We start from the raw sequence: 21,845 nt of genomic DNA, 5'->3' as shown, positions 1-21,845 counted from the left end.
ATTTGTCGAGATGCTACTTTGACCATTAATATCTTTAATTGTGTATTAATAAAAATTGTAACAAAATTATATTATGAAACTAGACTTTATGACTAATCTAATGATATATTATATAATAACTATTTATTTTTTAGAGGTGAAAAAATTAAGTCAACCATGGTATGTGAATAGTGCAACTGTCAAAGTAATGCATTTAAAAAAACCCGGGGGGGGGGGAGTACTTTTTTTTTGTATTCTTTATTCTAAAACATACGTACATAACTTAACTAATTAAATTTTAATTAAATTTTTTTAAAAAAATAAACGGGCCGAATAGGCTAGCCTACAGTACAAATTGTCTTATCCATGTCCGCCCATTTATATTAGCGGGTTGGGCCGGCGAGCCCATCCAAATATTCAATTTTTATAAAAAAAGTGTTGTCAAAACCGACCCGCTGTCAGGTAGGGCGGGCCGTCTCGTCCATGAACATCTCTAAATAAAGTGACAAGCTTACATGGCGTATGTACTTTGGATAGTGACGTGGCATTGTGAATGTAGTTTGAAGAGTGTCACGTGGCACCGTTTCTTTAAAAAGGAACACCTTTTAATATAGTATACCGTTTAAATGATGAGTACAACCAAATCTCAGTGATTGAAAATTAGCCATATTACATGTATAAAACTTTTCCAATCCCCTAATTACATCCCAATTTGGCAACTGGCTTAGTCAATGTTCTTGGCAAAAAAAAAAAAAAAAAAAAAAAAAAAAAGAAAAACTATTCAATGTGTATTAGTGTCAATGTAAATTGAGTATATATTAAAGTTTTTGTTTGTCTTTTTACGTATTAGTAAGAATTCACTGTAAAAAAAAATACTCTTACTGTGTTTTAATAAGTGTTACACTTTGAGCGGCACATAATTTTAGGCGATTTAATTAACTTAAATAAAATAAGAGGTAAGTGGAGTTATTAAAGTATTAAAAAATTATAAAAGAAAGATAGTGAAGTTAATAATTTATTAAAAAGTAATGAATGTGAGAGGAGAGAAATAATAATAATAATAAAAAGGAGTAGTGGAACTGGGTGGGGACCATGGAAGGAGAGAGATATAATATTAAAATGTAGTTTTTTGCCAAAAAAAGGAAAAATTGCAAATAATAATACAACCTTTGGCCGGATCTTTTTTAATAATACAATATTTCGATTATTCATTAATATTACAACCTTTGGGGGTGTTGAATTTAAACAAACAAAAAATACTTGTAACCTATTGAACAAGTTACCATGACACGTGTCGTCATGTAATTGGTTTAAAATTAAAAAAAATAGATTTTTAAATTTAATTAACAGTATTTAATTAACTTTTAACTTTTTAATAAAATAATTTTAATTAAAAAAAAATCCACCCACCACCATGCCACCACAACCTCTCCCCCTCCCCCGTTTTCTTCACTTCCCTCCCATCACCGCCGAACCAACAACAGCAGCAGCGAACCACCCCCGCATCTCCCTCAATCACAACCCTACTCTCTCACTGCCACCACAGCAGCCACAATCAACCTCCTCCAAGCACCACCATGCTCCCTTCACTGCTCGCATACTCACCACTACAATAGCCACAATCAGCACCACGCACCCTGCTCCCTTCGCTGCTCCCACACACACCACCGCCATCACTGCAGCCCGTTCTCTGGGTTTCGGGTTTAACCTAGAAAACCCGTTTCCAAGGATTTCAGGTTTTTTGGATTAAATGGATTTTTGATAGTTTTGGGTGAGGGAATAGGGTTTATCGTGGCCGGAAAGCAAGAAAGGGGGTGGTTTCGGGGCTACGGTGGTCGGGAAGGGGTGGGATCGGGGCTACGGTGGTCGATTTTCGCAAGTTAGGGTTTCGTTTGGATGGGTGGTACGACGGGTAAGGGGAGGTTGGGGTAAATAGGGGTGGGTCTGCGGCGGTGGGTGAGCTGGACGCCGGTCGTCCGGTTTCTGGCTGGGAGAGGGGAGCTGTGTGAAAGGGAGGGGGGAAGGGAATGATGGTGAAGGTGGTGGCAGGAGTTGTAATACCCCGTATTTTTATATGTATTTTTATTTAAAATAAGTATTTTGTGAAGTATTTAAATAATTTGAAATGTTTTATTTACGGTATTTTAATTACTTATTTTAAATAAGTTTGGAAATATTTTATAAAAGGAAAGTTTATTTAATTAATTATTTTATTAAAGTTGGGGTTTAATTTAGGAAAGTTTTATTTTAGTAAAGTTTTATTAGGAAAGGGATTAGGAAAGAGTAAAAAGGGAAAGTTTAGGTAAGAAGAGTTTCTAAAGAAAGGGGTATAAATATTCAACACTTGGGGCAAATTAAACTTTGCCCACAGTGGAGAAAACCCAAGGTAAACTTTCTCTTTCTTCTCCTTTATTTTTCTCCTTTTTCTTTCTTTCTTTCTTTTTCCCCTTCCCCTTGTTTCCGGGTCACCACCGCCGGCCACCACCACCATCGGTGGGCCGCCGGCCACCAACAGCACCAGCCGAGAGCGGCGGCTACCACCAGCAGCCGGCAGTGGTGGCCAGCCTGCTGCCGGCTGCTCCTTATCCGAAAAAAAAAATTTAATCTTTGTTTTAATTTTTGTTAAACCTTAGATCTAATTATTAAATATGGGTTTTGTGATTGATATTATGATGTTTGATTATAAGTAGTATGTAATTTAATTTTCAGATTTTAATTCTAATTAAAAAAAAGCCCCAATTTTGAAACCCTAGATTCATAAATTATTAATTATTGAAGGATTATGATTTATGGTAGTTTAAACCTTTGATTTAAGTGTTTTAAAGCCTAATTACAGCAAGTTTTCATTAAAATATAATGCTGGAATTTTTGGTAGTACATTAAAAATCAAGTTTCCTTAAGGAATTTTAATTACCCATTAATTGGGACTAAAGTATGATGTTTTAAATATAATTTCAGCTTATTTAAATTGAATTATGAGGGGTTTAATAATAGTATATATTGCTGGAAATTTGTGTAGAGAGGATTTTAATTCTCTTTTATTATTTTAAATTGTAGGAGCCTTAGTGAGTGATTTTTATTAGTTGTGGCGATATTAAGATCGTATTCGAGGTAAGTTCGCGTACTTAGCATAATTTTGATGATGTAGTAGCATGCTAGATGTGATTAATTGATTACAAGTAGTATCATGCTAGATTTGGAATGGAAATTGTGATTTGGTTGTTATTGGTGATTGAATTATGAAGCATGATTTATTTGTGATGGATTAATGGTTGGAAAATAATAGTTTGGAATGTTCAATATGAACCACACTTTTATTTGTGGCATGATAGAAAGCATGTTTAATTAAACTGAATGTTTAATTTGGATTGGAATATATAAAGAGAATTTTATTAAGGTTCATATAATATTTATTGATGCTATAAGCATGAGAAAGGAGCTATGTAAGTGTCTATGTACACGAGGAAGAAATTGTATGTTTGTGACTTAGTGCACTTAAGGTGTTTTTAACACTGAGGGATAGGATTTTTGGCGCATTAAGCGTCTAAGGTGTCTTTGACACCGAGGTAGATTTAAAAAGGGTTCAACATTAATTATTATGTGGTCACTAATTATTCAAGAATTAAATTAAGTGTTTAATTGTTTGAATAATCATGATGTTTGATGTTGTTATGATTTGAGAGTCATCACCAAGTTTAATAAATTGTAAAGAACGTAAAGTGAAAGAGATTACGCACCAAAACTCTTGGAACGTATATACCTTGAGTATGAACATATGGGGGGAGTTATGGGGTTTTATATTTAACCATAACTTCTGCTGGGAGTACAGGACGCTGTATTTTCCTTTTATTATTATGCGCAGGAATTCCGCCACTTACGAGTGGTTCTTTTATACCGGCATGGTTAGCTCCCGTGTTAGTACCCTTTACTGGGGCAGGTTAGGGGGGAAACCCGTTCGATGCATAATCAAAACTAAATAAGTTAATGAGTTACTTAGTTGAGAAGTTTTGTTGAATGTTGTGTGCTTGATAAATAGGTGCAACAAGGTAAGTTGTGTGTTGATAGGTAAATGCATGTTAGTGTGTTAATTACGCTTATGTACTCAGCTTTGCTGATTGTGTGTTTGTGTGTTTGTTGGCCTTCTCTTTACCTTGGCCCTATGATGACCCATTTTTAATGGAGAGTAGTGGGAACAAGTAGAGAGAAGCTTTTCAGGTGATGAAGCATATTCATGATGGGCATGAGTGAAGAGCGAATCATACTAGTTTCGATAAGTTTATGATGTGTTATTGCTTTTATTATATCATAATATTATTGTTGCGAGACTGACATATAGGTTTTTAAATTGAATTGGTTTTGTTAAGGGCCTACAATGGTTCCAAGTTGTAGGTTTGACTTTATTTTACTTTGGCTTGACTTTACTTTCGTGAGTTGACTTTTTAAGTTGAGTCGTTTTAAATATTTTAAAGGAGAGTCTAATTAGATTTATGATAATGTGTATTTTATTAATATGCAGTTTTTATGATTTTTTTTCATTATGAAACAAAAGGTATTTCAAGATAAAAGGCCCACATAAAATGATACTCCCTCCGTTTCACTTTGTTAGTCCCATATACTATTTTGGGTGTTTCAAAATGATATACCCATATAGAATAAATTCTTAACATTAATATAGGGTGAATAATTTTTATAATCTGTGAATAAGTAATCTAATTGGGTGTTTAAAGAGTCATATGATTTTAATTGGTTATATATGTGCTAGTGGATTGCTGACATGACAATTTCTCCCAATCAAGATTTATTATAGGCTTAATTACAACCAGTTCCCATAAATAAAACAAGAAAAAGACAAAACATTCTTTCTAGGTTTGCTTTGTGTCTTCGTAACAAATGGTCCATTTACAAATGTGTAATCAAATTCCAAATTACTAAGATTCCTCCTTACCTTTGGCCATCATTTTTAAGTAACATATAAAAAAAATTATTATGAAATATATATTTAAATACTACCTTAGTGTTTTTTTTTTTAATTTTTCAAAATATCAACTTTTTATAATTTTTGCTTATTTTATTGATGAGTGTCATTTATGGCATTCATTTAACCTCTTTTAGGATGATTTTTTAATTGCTTTTATAGCTCTTTTATCTCTTTTTCTTTAGTTTTATCTTCTATTTCTCTAGTTCGTGTTTTTCTTAGTTGTTTTCCAATTTTCTTGCATTTCTTAGTTTATTTCGCCTTTTCTCTTTATTCGTTTGCTTTTCTTTGATTTCAGGAGAAAGGTGATGTCCAAGGATCTCCATGGCTCTTTCTCGGGATTTGTAAAGCTCAAGTTGCAAGCCGGTCTTTCCCTTTGAAGCTCAAGAGTTGAGGTGTGCAAGCTCCAAGTCTTCTAGGCCGCACTCTCAAGCTGCGTGGGCATTAAAAGTGGAGCGCACAGAGACATCGATGGACGCACGAGGGAAGGATGCCCTGGTCCCAAGCCCGGGGCACGCAGGGCAGGGGAGCAGGCGCGCACGTGCGAGGCGCGGGCGCGCAACCCTGTTTCCCCCGTTCCATACCCATTTCTCAGCGGCCGCACATTATGAGGAGAGGGTGTGCCTATACGAGTTCCTTTTGGACGTCTAACTAACTTCTCATTTGTTAGTTTTACTATATATAGATTTTCTTCCTTTTTAGAGAGAAAATTGTAGGAGGAGAGTATTAGAATTATATAAGAAATTGAATAGATTAGATTTTTAGAGAGAAAAGCTCAAGATTTGGGGAAACTTTTGTTCTTAGATTCTAGAGAGTGAAACTTGGTAATTGATGATTGCTACATTTGATCTTCATTATCTTTGATATTGATCAAAGCTTTGTGAGAATTCCCTTCTCTTTAATGCAATTTTAGTGTTTGATCTTTGATATATTGTTGAATTTCTAGTTGATTCTTTTATTTGATTATTGATATTTTGATTACAATGTTGATGATGAAATTGATGATTTGTTCAATTTTGCTTTTCAATTCTACAATGTGTAGTGAGTAGATCCTTTGCTAGGGATGTGGTGAAGCATGTATGAATGATATACTATTGCTAATTTAGGGATTTTGATTGATTTGATATTGTGATTAAATTGGTTGATAGAATTTGTGCATGCATTTGGTTTGTTGAGGAGTAGCTAACCTTGATTATCAAGCTAGATTACATTGTAGTTTTCATTGATACGACACATTGATTTGGAAGCTACTCTTATCGATTGAACTTGTCTTGTGATTTTCCTTTGATAGTCATTCGTAGAGACCACTAGTTTGACACCTAGGAAATAGCTTTTCAAGTGATTTTGATTGCAAATATTATTTTCCCTCGCATCATTCGATTGATCAACTTCCCATCAAATTAGCATATTTATCGTGAATGCATGTGGATCCTAAATCCTTAGTGTCTTGATATTGATTTCTATTCTTAGAACTTGTCATGTTGATTTGCTTTTATATTACCAACCCTATTATTCAATATTCGGAATAGCTTGACTTAAGACAATAGCATTTGCACCAATGCTTTCTGGTTCTTTTTTTTCTTGATGGTCTTCCTCTCTTGAGGAACTTGAGATTAAGGAACAATTAGAAACCCTTATCTTTGTTATGGTCCTCTCAATTTTTAGATCAAATGGCACTAAATTCGATCTCGTGCCCTATGCATACAAATCTCAAAGGAAAATATTAATAGCATGGCTAAAAATGTAGCCTAAAAGAAGCAAAAATGCTATTGTCTTAAGTCAAGCTATTCCGAATATTGAATAGCATTGAAGGATGGGAACTCCGGGAGCCTATAGGTTTGAAAGCGGAATTGCTCCTCCCACGACACCGGCAAATGACTTTGAGATTAGACCAACGATGATTACATTGATAGAAAGACGTCAATTTAGTGGAGCCAAGCATGAGAGTCCCCTAAACCATCTCAAGGAATTTGAGAAGTATTGCAATACCATTAAGGTGAATGGGGTTACCCAAGAGTTCATTCGACTTAAACTTTTCCCTTTTTCTCTCATTGGACGTGCTCTAGAGTGGTAGGACAAAGAGGTGAAACCAAACTCTTTGAGGATACGGGATGAAGTGACAAAAGAGTTTCTATTTCGTTTTTATCCACAAAAGAAGATGGCCGAAGCAAGGACACTCATTCAAAGCTTCAAGAAAAAGGGGAATGAGAGCTTATATGAGGCATGGGAAAGATATAAGGAGTATCAAAGAGAGTGCCCACATCATGGGATTCCCACCTATCAAATCATCCAAATTTTCTATGGAGGTCTAAGCCCTCAAGAAAATCTTGCTTAGATGCCGGTGCCGGACGCCCTATCATGAACAAGACAGAAGAGGAGGTGGTGGACATAATTGAGGACGTAGTGAAACACTACATGGATTGGCAAGAAGGTGAGAGAGAGTCGACAAGCAAAAGTAGTTCTATAGTGTATTCAATCGACCATCTCAATGCCATCAACAATTTGTCCTCACAAATTTCAAACTTGGAAAAGGAGATGACCTCGATCAAAGCAAAGCTTGAGAGTGCTTCATCACAAGCACCAATACTTCCCTCCCACAATAAAGGGAGAGGTACATCTTCTAACTCAACTCCTCCTTCTACTTCAAACAATATGCCAAATGGTTGTCTGGTTTGTGATATATGTGGATCATATGATCATGATGCTTCTAATTGTCCACATGCTTTTGATAATTGTGATGATGTTGATAACAATGAGTGTGAACAAGTGAACTTTATTTCAAACAACAACAACAGGCAAAGATTTGATGGACAAAGGAACTTTGGGAATAGGAACTTTCACAAACAAGGGAACTTTGATAATTATAACCAAAATGGAGATTATGGAAACCAAGGAAATCAAAATTTCTGAGGCAACTATAACAATCAAGGCTATAATAATCAAAGTCAAGGTCAAGGGTATCGAATCCAAAGCCAAAATCAAGACTATGTTAACCATCTCCAAAACAATGGCCAAAATCAAGGCTGGGGTAATTAGAGCAACCAAAATCGGGGTAATTTTCAAAACAACAATCAAAGGGGACCCCATCAGGATTTGCTCCAAGAACTCAAGGCAATGGTGACAATTCCTATGCCCAACCTTCATCTTCTAGGACTACTTTGGAAGAAATCATTGAGAACCAAACAAATATTTTGAACACTTACATGTCGGTAAGTGACAAAAAATTCAATGAGATTATGACACACAACAAAATGTTTGAGACACAAATCACCCAATTGGCAAATACCTTGAAGGAGAGTGCTAACCCTACCTCTTTACCCTCTCAAGGAGTTGATCCTAAGAAACCGGTATATTCTACCACCAATAGGAGTGGTAAAGTGCTTGATGTGTCAAAGAAGGAGAGTCAAGCCAAAGAGGAAGTGAAAATTGAAGAAAAATTGCATGAGGATGAGATCAAACCCAAACTTCCATACCCCCAAAAGTTTTTGAGAAACAAGATTGATGAGCAATTTGGGAGATTTCTTGATATGCTTAAGGAAGTTCATCTTTCTATCCCTTTCATAGAAGCTTGACACAAATGCCAAGATATTCTAAGTTCCTTAAGAAAATTTTGAGTGGAAAAAGAGAGTGTAATGAGTTTGATTCGGTGAAAGTTGGGGAGTGTTTTAGTACTTTTATGCACAATGATTTACCCAAAAAGATGAAAGATCCGAACAATTTTTCAATTTCTTGCAAGATTAACGGAAAATTGTTTCAAAATTCTCCTTGTGATCTTGGTGCTAATGTTAGCATAATGCCTTATTCCGTTTTTAAGAAGCTTAAGTTAGGAGAGCTTCTCCCAACCAACATGACCTTACAATTGGCCGACCGTTCTATTAATTTTCCCAAGGGAAGAGTTGAGAATGTCCCCCTCAAGATAGGTGAGTTTACAATTCTCGTTGACTTCATTGTGCTTGAAATTGTGGAAGATGACAATGTACCTATTATCCTAGGAAGACCATTCTTAGCTACTGCGGGTTCTTTGATTGATGTGAAAGGTGGCCTTATTACATTGCGTGTTGGTATAAAAAGGCAAGTTTTGAGCTAAAGTCAATGCACGAGTCTTTGTCTTTTGTGAAAGGCATTATGTGTATCAATTCACCTCGTTCTAGTGATAATGTTTTCATGTTTGTGTCTTCTACTAACGATGTTCTTATAGCTTGTGATGATGTTCCTATAAGTGTTGAAAGAAAGATGGTTAGTGAAGATAACATGAAGTCCTCAAAACTTATGGACGAGGATATGATTGATATACCTTCATGGTTTGAGCTCTACCCAAGGGAGGTTGAAGATAACTCCAAATGTGTTGATGGTGCAATACCGTCCACTATGAGGAGTAAGAAGACAAAGAAGAAAAAGAGAGCTTTCATTAAGAAGAAAATGAAGTTGAAACAAAACAAGTTTGAGTCGGAGTTTTCAAAGCAAGAGAATGCATCTAAAAAGTAAGTGGAGTTTCCAAAGAGTGGCATGTAGTGTGACCCCTCTACCGCTTTGGACAAAGTGGTTTTCTTTGACCCTCCGTGATTTGGAGGAAGGTCGAGCTTAGGACCTTAAGCAAGCGCTTCTCGGGAGACAACCCGGTTTTCTAACCATCTTTCTTATTTTTCTTATGTTTTCCTTTCCTTTCTTTCACTTGTTTTGTGTTTGGATTTATAGGTTGTTTTCATGGAAATTCGACCCCTTAAGCGAGCATGAGCATAATGAGAAGGAATTTCGTGATTGATAATGAGAGTGTGCTCGATTTTCTTGAATTTTGAGTCATATGGGTAAGGTAATCAAGGAGGTAAGTTGGGAATAATAGGGCTTTAATATGAAGGAAGTTTGTGCTTGGTGGGTTCATTATGGTGCTCCCATTAATTTGGGATGTTGAACCCACTGTCAAGGCGTTTTGAAACTAATATGTTTAGTGGGTTCAACAATCCCGGGATGATAAAGATGCATAGAGCCCATAGTCGAGCTCACCAAGAGAAAAAAAAAAGAAGCAAGCAGCAGAGGAGCGCGGGCACACAGCCTGTGTGCGCGACCGCACAGGTGCCCAGCCACGACATATCTTCTTCTTTCTTCTTTCTTTCCCTCATTTCCCTCATATCCTTACCAATGTGATCACTCCCTATCACTCTACCCACGAAACCCTTACCTTCTAACTCTCAATTCTTCACTCAAATCTCCAATTTTCCTCACAATTTCATCAAATTTCCACTCAAATTTCATCAAATTCACAAAAACACATACTACTTTCCTCCATTTCTTCTTCTCCAATCTCTTTCCTCCATTGAATTGCAATTTGGGGTTTTTCGGTTTGGAGGAATTTTGGGCTCGAGAGTTGATCAATCTTGCTTCTTGTATGGTATAATCATCTTCTCTACTCTTATTTTGCATAATTCCATCAGTTTTAGTTGAGAATTTGATTGTTCATAATTGTGAATAGTAGTAGTAGTGTTTTTGTTAAATATGGTGATTAATTTGATAATTTGGATGCTCATGTTTGTTGTTTGCTAATTCAATTTGCTTCACATTGTGTTGTTGATGATTGTCTAGCATATTTGATAATTTTTGGTGGCTCTTTGAAGAACTTAGAATTTGAGATTCTTGGTAGTAGCTTGGAGATTGTGTAGTGGTTTGTTTGAAAGTGGTGTGGTATTGTGGTGATTGGTTTTGCGATTGTAGTTGATTGAGGAGCATTTGATTGGTCTTTGGTTGATAACTTTCTGGAGAAAACATGTCAAAATACTTGAAATCCCTTACCTCTAAGAAGAGGAAAACTCAAGTAACAATCGAAGAACCTTCACACTCAAATTCACCCTCGCCTCAAACACAAACACAAACTAGCAATGAACCTCTACCAACACCCAAATTACGATTTGCAAACCCAAACCATAAACCACTCTTTGCCGATTTCAAGAAACGAACCCTAAATCCCTCTCGACATTACCACCAAGAAAGCATGGTCAAATTGGGTATCGATGAGGATCATTGGCTTTTGTTTGACAACCTCCGGATCGGTAACTTTGTCAACACTTGTTACCGAACGTACCTTGAGCATACAAGAGAGTTTCTTGCTTCACTCTCTTCCACACTGGTTGGTGAAAAAGATTACCAAATCTCATTCTAACTCTTCAATGTAGAGAAAACTCTATCTCTATAAGCCGAATTCAATGTGGCGCTTGATTCAATCTGGGTGCGGTTGTTCTATTTCCTGAGCATAAGTTCTTCGATGGCTATGCTCAAAATTCTTGGTGGCATGACATCTCGAGTTTGAATGAGTTCACTGGCCGTTACTCTCTAGCTAGTGACATCTTCTAACCTTGTCTTCGGGTTCTTCATCGGCTTGTGGGATACTCGGTTTTCCCAAAGCAAGACTTGGTCAAAATGTCGAAGCCCGAATTGGTTGTTCTTTGGTTGGACACTAGAGAGGAGTGTCAAGGGAGGATAAACTTGGGGCACATCTTCTTGAGATATTGCATTGATATGCATAGGAATAAGTCGAAGGATATTCCTTGTGGTAGCATGGTAACTAGATTGGCTACCAAGCTCGGTTTTGGACAGTACCTCACTTCTTGCACTCTGGTGGGGGAGGCTAATTTTCTCTACCTCGACATCGCTCTACTCAAACAAGTGCAATTTTTAGCAAAGAACAATGATGATGAGGCATATGATTGGTTAAGGAGGAGTGAGCATCATTGTTATCTCCCTAACCCCTCATTGACTTCCCTTCACCGGCATGTTCCTAATATATGGTTTGTCCCCTCAAGAAACCTCCTCCCCGGTGATGTGCTTAATGAAGAGCAAAAATACCAACAACAACAACCTCAACCTCAACAACAACAACAACATCAATTCTCAAACTCCGACATGGAATCCTTGAGTGCTCAAATGCAAGGCATGCAACTTCGCATGGAGGGGATGTATGATCAAGACTTTGAGGCGATCTACAATCAAATATGAGACATCTCCGAAATGCAACAAGGTATGTTAATTCAACAACAACTTTATGATGCTAGTGTTAACCGTGGAGAGATCACCCCTGCGGTTAACTACCAATACTTCCCTTCTCAAGTCGGTCTCGTGCCATCTAGAGGGGGTGATGGGAGGCCAATATACCTATATTGGCAAGGACCTTAAGGGTCTGACATCGAGACCCGCACTTTCCCTGATGAGCACGGTAACTATGGTTACCGTGTGCCCGGTGGGAGCGACTATAGGGGTGATCTTAACTACCCCTATGTCGACCCCACCCATCCTTTACCACCAGCATTGCCCGATCAATTTACTCCCTTGGCCCCTTTGCAATAAGACAACTTTAGGGGCCACTATGGTTGGCCACCTGACTACATCGGGGGATGAGATCCTTATGGTCCCCCATCTGGATTCTCCTATGATAGGGATGACAACAATGATGATGCCGGGCCTAGTGGTAATTAGTTCCCCCTCTTTGTGCTTTTTCCTCCATCCCTTTTATTATGTGACCTTTTATACGGGATGTTGAGATGTATTTTTGTCTAGCTTGGGGGAACATTATTCTTATGGGAAAGACTCGGTGGCCAATTTTGTTGTTGTGAATATCCTTGATCTTTAGTGCCTTGATGCCTTGTGATTGCTTGTCTTGATTGATGATTGATGATGTCGAGTGTTGTTGGTTATGTTGTTGTTTCCTATGAGTGTCTCATCTTTATCTTGTTGAGTATCTTATTGATGATGATGTTGAGATGATTGTTTTGTGATGATGAGTTGATGATGATTTTGCTCCCTTAATCCAAACCCCCTTTAATCCAAAATCCTTGAATCCAAACCCTATAATCCAAATGCTTGTAGATTAGTGTATAGTTTGATTTTGCTATTTTGTTATTTTGTTTTGAAGTTACTAATTTTTTTTCTTTGTATATAGTTCCATTTTCTCTTTTATTCTCACTTGGTTTTGACAATTCATGCTAATGCTTTTTGGAGCTTCACCGAGGTGGTATTTTCCTTTACCCTACTTTTATTGGCTTAGCTTGGATAACTCGGTGAGATCTTTCGTATTTCTTTCTTTTCCTTCATTGTTTGGTTAGATTAGGATTAGTTTAGGAAGAATTGAACGGTTAGAGGATTTTTGCTTTGTAACACCATATGGGTGTTTAGGGTCATTGACGATGTTGTCGAATGACCACTTGTTTGTCGATTGGGATTTATATAATATGCATGCATCTTTGTACTTTTCTTTATCTTTTCCTCTTCTTTTCCTTCTCTTCTCTTTTCCTTTTTCTTTTCCTCTTTTCAAAATGCAAAAATACAAAAAATGATTTTGAGGCTTTATTTTTGGTTTCTTTTAATGTTTTGCTTCTGATTTGGACACAATATGTAATACCTCGTATTTTTATACGTATTTTATTCAAAATAAGTATTTTGAGAAGCATTTAATTGAATTTAAATGTTTTATTTAAAGTATTTTAGTTATTTATTTTAATAAGTTGGAAATATTTTATAAAAGGAAAGTTTATTTAATTAATTATTTTAATTAAGTTGGGGTTTAATTTAGCAAAGTTTATTTTAGTAAAGTTTTTTTAGGGATTGGATTAAGAAAATTAAAAAGGGAAAGTTTAGGGAGAAGGGTCTTAGAGAAGGGGTATAAATATCCCACATATGAGGCAAATCAAACTTTGCCCAGAGTGGAGAAATCCCAAGGTAAACTACTTTCTCCTTTTCCTTATTTTCTTTATTTTTTTTTCTTTCTCCTTTTTCCCCTTCCCCTTCTTTTTTTTTTCAGCCATCCCCACCACCACTGCCAGCCACCGGCAGCAAGTGGCTGCCGCCGCCAGCAGCGTCAACCACCGGCAGGAGGCGGCCACCGGCGCTGGCAACCGGCGTGGTGGCTGCCGCCACCTCCTTCCTCTCTCTCTTTTTCGAATAAAAATAAAAAATTAATTTTTGTTTTAAAAATCAATTTAATCCTAGATCTAAATATTAATTATGGGTTTTGTGATTTGATTTTTGATGTTTGATTATAAGTATTATGTTAATTAATTTTCAGATTATGTTTTTAATTAAAAAGCCCCAATTTTTGAAACCCTAGGTTCTTGATTTATAAATTATTGAAGGATTATGATATATAATGGTGTAAACCCTTGATTAAACTGTTTTAAGACTAAATTACAGCAAGATTTAATTAAAATATAGTGCTGGAATTTTTGGTAAAGCATTAAAAGTCAAGTTTCTTTAAGGAATTTTAATTACCCATTAATTGAGATTGAATTATGATGTTTTAAATATAATTTCAGCTTATTTTAAATAAATTATGAGGGGTTTTATAATAGTATATATTGCTGGAAATTTGTGTAGAGTGGATTTTAATATCCTTTTATGATTTTAAATTGTAGGAGACTTTTAAGTGAGTGATTTCTATTAATTCTGGCGATATTAAGATCGTATTCAAGGTACGTTCGCGTACTTAGCATAATTATGTTGATGTAATAGTACGCTAAATGTGTTTGATTGATTACAAGTAGTATCATGCTAGGTTTGGATTGGAAATTATGATTTGGATGTTATTAGTGATTGATTATGAAGCATGATTTATTTATGATGGATTATTGGATGGAAAATAATAGTTTGGAATATTATTTATGAACCACATATTTATTTATGGCATGATAGAGAGCATGTTTAATTAAACTAAATGTTTAATTTGGTTTGGAATATTGAAAAGGAATTTATTTATGGTTTATATAATTTTTATTGATGTTATGCATGAGGAAAGGAGCTATATAAGTGTCTATATACACGAGGAATAAATTGTATGTTGGTGCCTTAGTGCACTTAAGGTGTTTTTAACACCGAGGGATAGGATTTGTGGCGCTTTATGCGTTTAAGGTGTTGTAGGGAATATTTCAAGCCATTAACCCCAAGCTTGAACCCCACTGTGATCATACACTTAAATATGGTGGCATCCAAAGGGAAGGAAGCTAGAGCAAAAGAGTCGCCAACAAGTTTTAGGAACTTGTAAACCGTTCACAAGGTGAAGATTACACCCCTTAACGATCCATGAGATCGTCAACTCCAAAAGGTCTTGAACCAAATAGGGTTTGGGGATGAGGGTACAAATCCAACCTAAAAGAGGTTGAACCTGCCCTAATAATAGGCCTCTACTTTATTCTTCTCGTATTCATGTGCGCTTTCTGACTAACATGCAAACAACAGATTAACCCTAAACCTGTTTATCTATGTTGATTGAATATTAATGCACAAATAGAACTATTATTGGTGATCGCTTGAATTATAATCAAATTAACCCTAAACAAGATTATTAATTATCTTAAGCGTGATTACAAGTACAAATTCCCTTTAAACCTGCATAAGAGGGCGTGATTAAGCAATAACAATGAAAATATATCAAGCAACATAATAACAGTCATCATAATCATATTAGAAATAAAGCATAATAATAGCAAGATCCTAGGCATGATACTAACAAGATTAATAACAAACCCTAGCATGTCACTAAACAATAAAGATCAAAGCTTTAACCCTAACATGATACTAACATGCTATTAGGAAAGAAATAAGAAGCATCATAGAAATCATAATTGATATAAACAAATCACCCTAAATATCATACTAAGGAAAGCATCCTAACATGATACTAGGAACCAAAAAAACAATCTTAACATGATTTCTATATCATAAGATCAATTAAACAATTAAAGTACTTACTTGGATGCCTCGTATCTCTTTCTAATAACCAAATACACGCGTTAGTAACTTCAAGGAAAATATAAAATAAAACAATCAAATTAAATAATTGAAATAGAAATTTGGGACCAAACCCTCAAAAATTATAACCTTTCACGTCTAGGGCGAAGGCAACTTCGAATTTGGCTAGGTGTTTCTAGATCTTGTGAATGCGGAATTTTGCAAGAGGGAAGGTTTAAAAAAAGAGAGAGAGAAAGCTTCTAGCTTTAGAGAGAGATGATGATTGTTGATTGGCGTGGATCATTAAAAACGGAGGTTTAGGACCCTATTTATAAGAAAACAGTCCGGAAATAGGTAAAATTTGATAAGGAATAAAACTCCACGCTGTCACTGCAAAACCGACCTTGTCGCCAGGCGACAGGATCTGTCGCGTGGCGACAGCATGGATTTCTACGCGCTTTCAAACACGGAGTCCACATATGGATCAAATCGATTTGTAAAATCCGTATGAAAACTGAAATCGTATCTTTCATAAAATAATATTTTATTCCAAATAAAACTTATCAAAAATATAATTATTAATTCTAATCTTATTAGGATTAAAGAGAACCTTCTAGAGAAATCTAGAAGACTATAATCAATTCTAATAACTTTAGGAATAATAATTAACATTGGGCCCTCCCCTAGATCATTGGGCCGCATGTAAAGATCAATCCGGGCCCAGTTTAGTGTTTTGGCCATAACTTCCTCATTATTCATCGGAATTGGGCTTATAATATATCGTTGGAAAGCTCTTTGCAAGCCCCATCCAACTAAACTATTATTGGACCCTTGTCGTGGACCAAACTAAGCTGGATTGGCTGTTTTCATAAAATAGAGTTGTTTTCGAAAACAAAAAGAAAGAATTTAATAAAAACCAACCGCAACACTTGACCTTTCACACTTTCACCTTATTCGATAATCATTCGACGCAAAAGGTATTCATCACTGGGTTTGGTTTTGGGGAGACACATTTGGGTGTCTACAGGTGTCATTGGCACCGAGATAGAATTAAAAAGGGTTCAACATTAAATATTATGTGGTCACTAATTATTCAAGAATTAAATTGAAACATTTTATTGTTTGAATAATTATTGTTGGTTGGATAATTGTGGTTTGAGAGTTATCACCAAGTTTAATAATCGATAAATTACGTAAAGTGAAAGAGATTACGCACCAAAACTCTTGGAACGTATATACCTTGAGTATGAACATATGGGGGGAGTTATGGGGTTTTATATTTAACCATAACTTCTAATGGAGTACAGGACGTTGTATATTCCTTTTTATTATTATTATGCGCAGGAATTCCGCCACCTATGTGTGGTTTTTGATGCTGGCACGGTTAGCTCCCGTGTCAGTAACCTCAATTTATTAGGGGAGGCTAGGGGGAAACCCGTTCGATGCGTAATCAATGCTAAATAAATTATTTAGTGTCTAGTAAGAATTTTATTGAGTGTGGTATGCTTGAAAAACAGGTGCAACAAGGTAAGTCGTGTGTTGATAGGGAATTGTATGTTAGTGTGTTAATTACAATTATGTACTCAGCTTTGCTGATTGTGTGTTTTGTGTGTTTGTTGGCCTTGTCTTTATCTTGGCCCTATGATGACCCATTTATAATGGAGAGTAGTGGAAATAGGTAGAGATAAGTTTTTCAGGTGTTGAAGCATATTCATGAATGGGCATGAGTGAAGAGCGTATCATGCTAGTTTCCATAAGTTTATGATGTGTTTATCGCTTTAATTATTTATGATAATATTATTATGCGTGACTAACGTAAAGATTTTAAATTTGGTTTGGTTTTAATAAGGGTCTATAATGGTTCCAAGTTGTAGGTTGATTTTATTTTACTTCGTTTGACTTCGGTTTGACTTTACTTTCGTTGATGGACTTTTTAAGTTGACTTGTTTTGAAAGGTTTGAAATTTGTCTTTCGTTGTGTGTCTTTGATGGTTGCCTTAGCCGTTATCACGGTGGCGGTAATGCCTTAGATATTCCTAATTAAAGTTTTAAACAGAGCAAAACAGGTATTTTAAAAGAAAGGAATTTCTAGGGTGTTACACAATACCATCCGCACTTCTACTTTTGAATGAATGGTTTCTTATGTGGTATCGGTTTGTACGATTTGAGAGTATGTTTGGTTGACTCTAGGATAGAGTATGCTAAGGTAGTGTCTTCAAAACTTTTGGGACCTTGAAGCCGGATTCTAATTAAAGGTGGGCATCGTGCCATGCCGGGCCACCGTGGGTCTTGCTTGGCCGTGCCGGGGGTGGCTCGTGCCGAGCTGTGTCATGCCTACTTTTTGGCAGGTCGTGCCGTACCGTGCCACCTTTTAGCACACCCCAGCCCACAGTATAGTGCGACCCACATGCCTGGCATGCCGGGCAGCTGGCCGCCGCTGGTTTTTCAAATTTTTTTTTTTTTAAATTTTAAAAAAATCGATATATATTTTTTTTGAACAACTTTATTTAAGTATATTTAAATAATTTTATTAATTTATGTTTATGTTTTTGTATTATTATATTACTCAATATAATTCAGCAAAAAGCAACAATGCATATAATTAGAAAATTTACGAGTGCGATAAGCCGATAACACAAAAAATGATGAATGACTTATTTTATTATATGCCGGTACGATAAATCGATAATACAATAATTTATAATGATAATTAAAAATTGTACAATAATTGATGAATATTTTAATTTTATAGCTTATTTTATTATACGGAATATGGGGTTCGCTAATACAAAAATTGTACAATAGTATGTAATCTAATTATTCTTCTTCGTATTCGTCTTCGTCTTCTTCTTGTTCAAGTTCATCGGCCAATTGAATTGATTGAGAACTAGTAAAACCCGGCGTTCCTTCATCGTCGTCGTTTTCAGCATAAGTACGATCTTGGCAACGAGTTTCGGCATCCAACTAATCCTTGAAACAAACACACATTTCAAGTGTTTCGCGTTTTAGCCTTGTTCTTCTATCGTTTAAAATCCTTCCCGATGCACTAAAAGCTCTTTCTGAGGAGAGTGGATAACAAAAATATCACGAGCCATTGTAGCCAAAATTGGATGTTTCGTGCTTTGTGTTTTCCATCAATCAAGGATATCGAGGCCATAGTTCTCTTCATCGCCCGTGCCTTTCATGAAGTCGTAACTTAAGTACGTTTGAAAACGGCTACTTTGCACGGGCCGTGCCTGGTGAACCGTGTGGCATGCTCGGTCGTGCCACGTGCCGTGCTGGTGGCCGTGTCGGCGATTCGTGCCACAAGCCGAGTGATCGTGCCGCCCGCCAAGTTCGTGTCGTGCCCATGCCTATTTTTAAAAAAATTGTTCACGGCACGGCCGACGACCCGCAAGTGGGCCACCGTACCGGGTCGTGCCGCTGGCGGGCTCGTGCCAGGTCGTGCCAGTTTTGTGCCGGGCTCATGCCGCTCGCGTTCCGGCACGGCCCATGCCCACCTCTAATTCTAATTGTTTGTGGTAAGAAGGTGTTGCTCCCTTTGGTGAATTTGAAACTAATAGTGAGTTATTGCTACAACCATGTGAGGTTTCATTTGTTTCTAGCCTTCTACATATTTTGCATAAGCGGCACATGGATCCTTGACTATTGCTTGCTTTATCTAGAACTTAACTCTTATCTCCCGAGATCGAGACCGAACCATTTAGGAAGGACAAAGGCACCTTTTCGGGGTGGTGTTTTTTTTTCTAGGATAGATTCCATTTCTTTATTTTGGGTTTACTTTTGCCTACTTGCTAACCATTTGAGCCATAAATCTCCTTTTCAAGCCATATCTTTAGATTTTGAGCCTTTTGTTTCATTCTTGTTTCCATTCTTGGTTTTTGTGAAGCAATTAATTATTATTGTTGGAGATTGTGGTGGATGAGTTTGACTATTGGTTTTTATAATGTAAGCAAGTTTGTTTTGTGTATATTTTGTGAATAAAGGCAAATGCCAAGTTGAAAAAGTTGTCCTTGGTTAAAAGAGGCGAGGACAATGCAATAAAGTGTAAAAATAGAAAAATGAAAAAATGAGAAAAAGCAAAGCAAATTCTAATGCTCTAGCAAAAGTGAAAAAAAAATGAGAAAAAAATGAAAAAGTCCAAAAATATTTTAATGTAAGTGTATTTCTCCCTATTTTGAGCATTGAGGACAATGCTACATTTGAGCGTGGGGGGAAGCGTTCTTACGCTTTTTGTATATATGATTGTGATTTTGGCTTTGAATAAGCTTGGGGGTGTTGGTGTTTTTGTTTGGTGATTGCTTGATTATGATGTTGAGGATTGATCATCCTTTCCTTCACAATTTAGGTATACCACCAAATTTCAAATTTTAGCCTACCTTCACCCTTTTCGCCCTTACATTACAACCCTTTTCAAGACCTTTTAACCTTCTTGGTTGAGTCACAAGTCGGTGGAGGGAGATGTGAGTCAAGATGTCGAGTAGCCCTAAAATCTCTTCTTTTCCAGTTCCTTCGAGGAATCATTGAGATGCTCACTAAAGGTGGATTAAAAACTAGTTAAGAGAACATGGTAAGATTGTTTGAGATGAAGGTGAATTGTGTTTCATTAGCTCTCTATGCTTAGCATACTTTATGTTTCAATCAACCTTGGATATCTTGGAACGTGCATACCCTTATTGTATAGAAAGTTGTTTATTCACTTGTATTTGATCATTTGTAAAAGTCCATTTCAAAGGCTATTGGTTTTACTTTTTCCTTTTTGATTTTACTTTTCTTTTTATGATTTGCCTCATTTTTACCTTTAACAGTTATGGGTCAGACTCTTTGGATACCCTTACAAGACCTCACTCGTCCTCATTGGCGACTTTGGGGTTTAAAGGGGTTTTTGTAGCTAAAAACAACCGTGATTCCTACGAAAGTGAGTTTTAGTGTACATTCTTATCCTTTTCTTTCCTTTTTACTTGTTTGCTTATCATCTTACTCCTACTTGCTTTTGTTTTGCTCGAGGACGAGCAAAAGTCTAACTTGGGGGAATTTGATGAGTGTCATTTATGGCACTCATTTAGCCTCTTTTAGGATGATTTTTTAATTTCTTTTATAGCTCTTTTATCTCTTTTTCTTTAGTTTTATCTTCTATTTCTCTAGTTTGTGTTTTCCTTAGTTGTTTTCCCGTTTTCTTGCATTTCTTACTTTATTTCGCCTTTTTCTTTTATTTGTTTGCTTTTCTTTGATTTCAGGATAAAGGTGATGTCCAAGGATCTCCATGGCTCTTTCTTGGGATTTGTAAAGCTCAAGTTGCAAGCCGGTCTCTCCTTTTGAAGCTCAAGAGTTGAGGTGTGCAAGCTCCAAGTCTTCTAGGCCGCGCTCTCAAGCTGCATGGACATCAAAAGTGGTGTTAAACCCACTGTGGGACCATTTGGAAACTGCCACCCCCAATGTTCATCAAGTGGAGCGCACGGAGGCATCGATGGACGCACGAGGGAAGGCTGCCCTACTCCCAAGCACGGGCGCGCGCGACGCTGGCGCAGGCAGGGCGCGGGCGCGTACATGCGAGGTGCGGGCGCGTAGCCCTGCTTCCCCCATTCCATACCCATTTCTTCGCGGCCGCGCATTCTGAGGAGAGGGCGCGCCTGTACGGTTCCTTTTGGACGTCTAACTAACTTCTCCTTTGTTAGTTTTACTATATATAGATTTTCTTCCTTTTTAGAGAGAAAATTGTAGGAGGAGAGTATTAGAATTATAAGAAATTGAATAGATTAGATTTTTAGAGAGAGAAGCTCAAGATTTGGGGAAACTTGGTAATTGATGATTGCTACATTTGATCTTCATTCCCTTTGATACTGATCAAAGCTTTGTAAGAATTTCCTTCTCTTTAATGCAATTTTGGTGTTTAATCTTTGATGTATTGTTGAATTTCTAGTTGATTGTTTGATTTGATTATTGATATTTTGATTACAATGTTGATGATGAAATTGATGATTTGTTCAGTTTTGCTTTTCAATTCTACAATGTGTAGTGAGTAGATCCTTTGCTAGGGATGTGGTGAAGCATGTATGAATGATAGACTATTGCTAATTTGGGGATTTTGATTGATTTCAAATTATGATTAAATTGGTTGATAGAATTTGTGCATGCATTTGATTTGTTGAGGAGTAGCTAACCTTGATTATTAAGCTAGATTACATTGT

General features: G+C 36.6%; 1 protein-coding gene and 1 pseudogene across 1 annotated transcript; one reads left to right on the top strand and one right to left on the bottom strand.

Moving 5' to 3' along the window:
• Positions 1 to 7,127: 7,127 nt before the first annotated feature.
• Positions 7,128 to 7,225, bottom strand: LOC145583587 (small nucleolar RNA R71; annotated as a pseudogene).
• Positions 7,226 to 8,157: 932 nt separating this feature from the next.
• On the top strand, positions 8,158 to 9,041 carry LOC145581246 (uncharacterized). Its single transcript, XM_081638289.1, has 2 exons — positions 8,158 to 8,435; positions 8,519 to 9,041. Exons 1-2 carry the CDS (start codon positions 8,158 to 8,160, stop codon positions 9,039 to 9,041), a joined length of 801 nt encoding a protein of 266 aa, XP_081494415.1.
• The last annotated feature ends 12,804 nt before the right edge of the window (positions 9,042 to 21,845 follow it).

Source organism: Chenopodium album, chromosome 15, assembly GCF_948465745.1.
Source record: "Chenopodium album chromosome 15, dcCheAlbu1.1, whole genome shotgun sequence".
Taxonomy (NCBI): Eukaryota; Viridiplantae; Streptophyta; class Magnoliopsida; order Caryophyllales; family Amaranthaceae; genus Chenopodium; species Chenopodium album.
The sequence above is the reverse complement of the archived record's forward strand: the minus strand, read 5'-3'. Positions and strand labels throughout refer to the sequence as shown.

Bases quoted from the DNA above. Each gene is read 5' to 3' on its own strand.
- LOC145581246 (XM_081638289.1), top strand. From the start codon at position 8,158: ATGTCGGTAAGTGACAAAAAATTCAATGAGATTATGACACACAACAAA. The intron at 8,436-8,518 runs GTTTTTGAGAAA...TCCCTTTCATAG, and splicing joins AAACTTCCATACCCCCAAAA to AAGCTTGACACAAATGCCAA.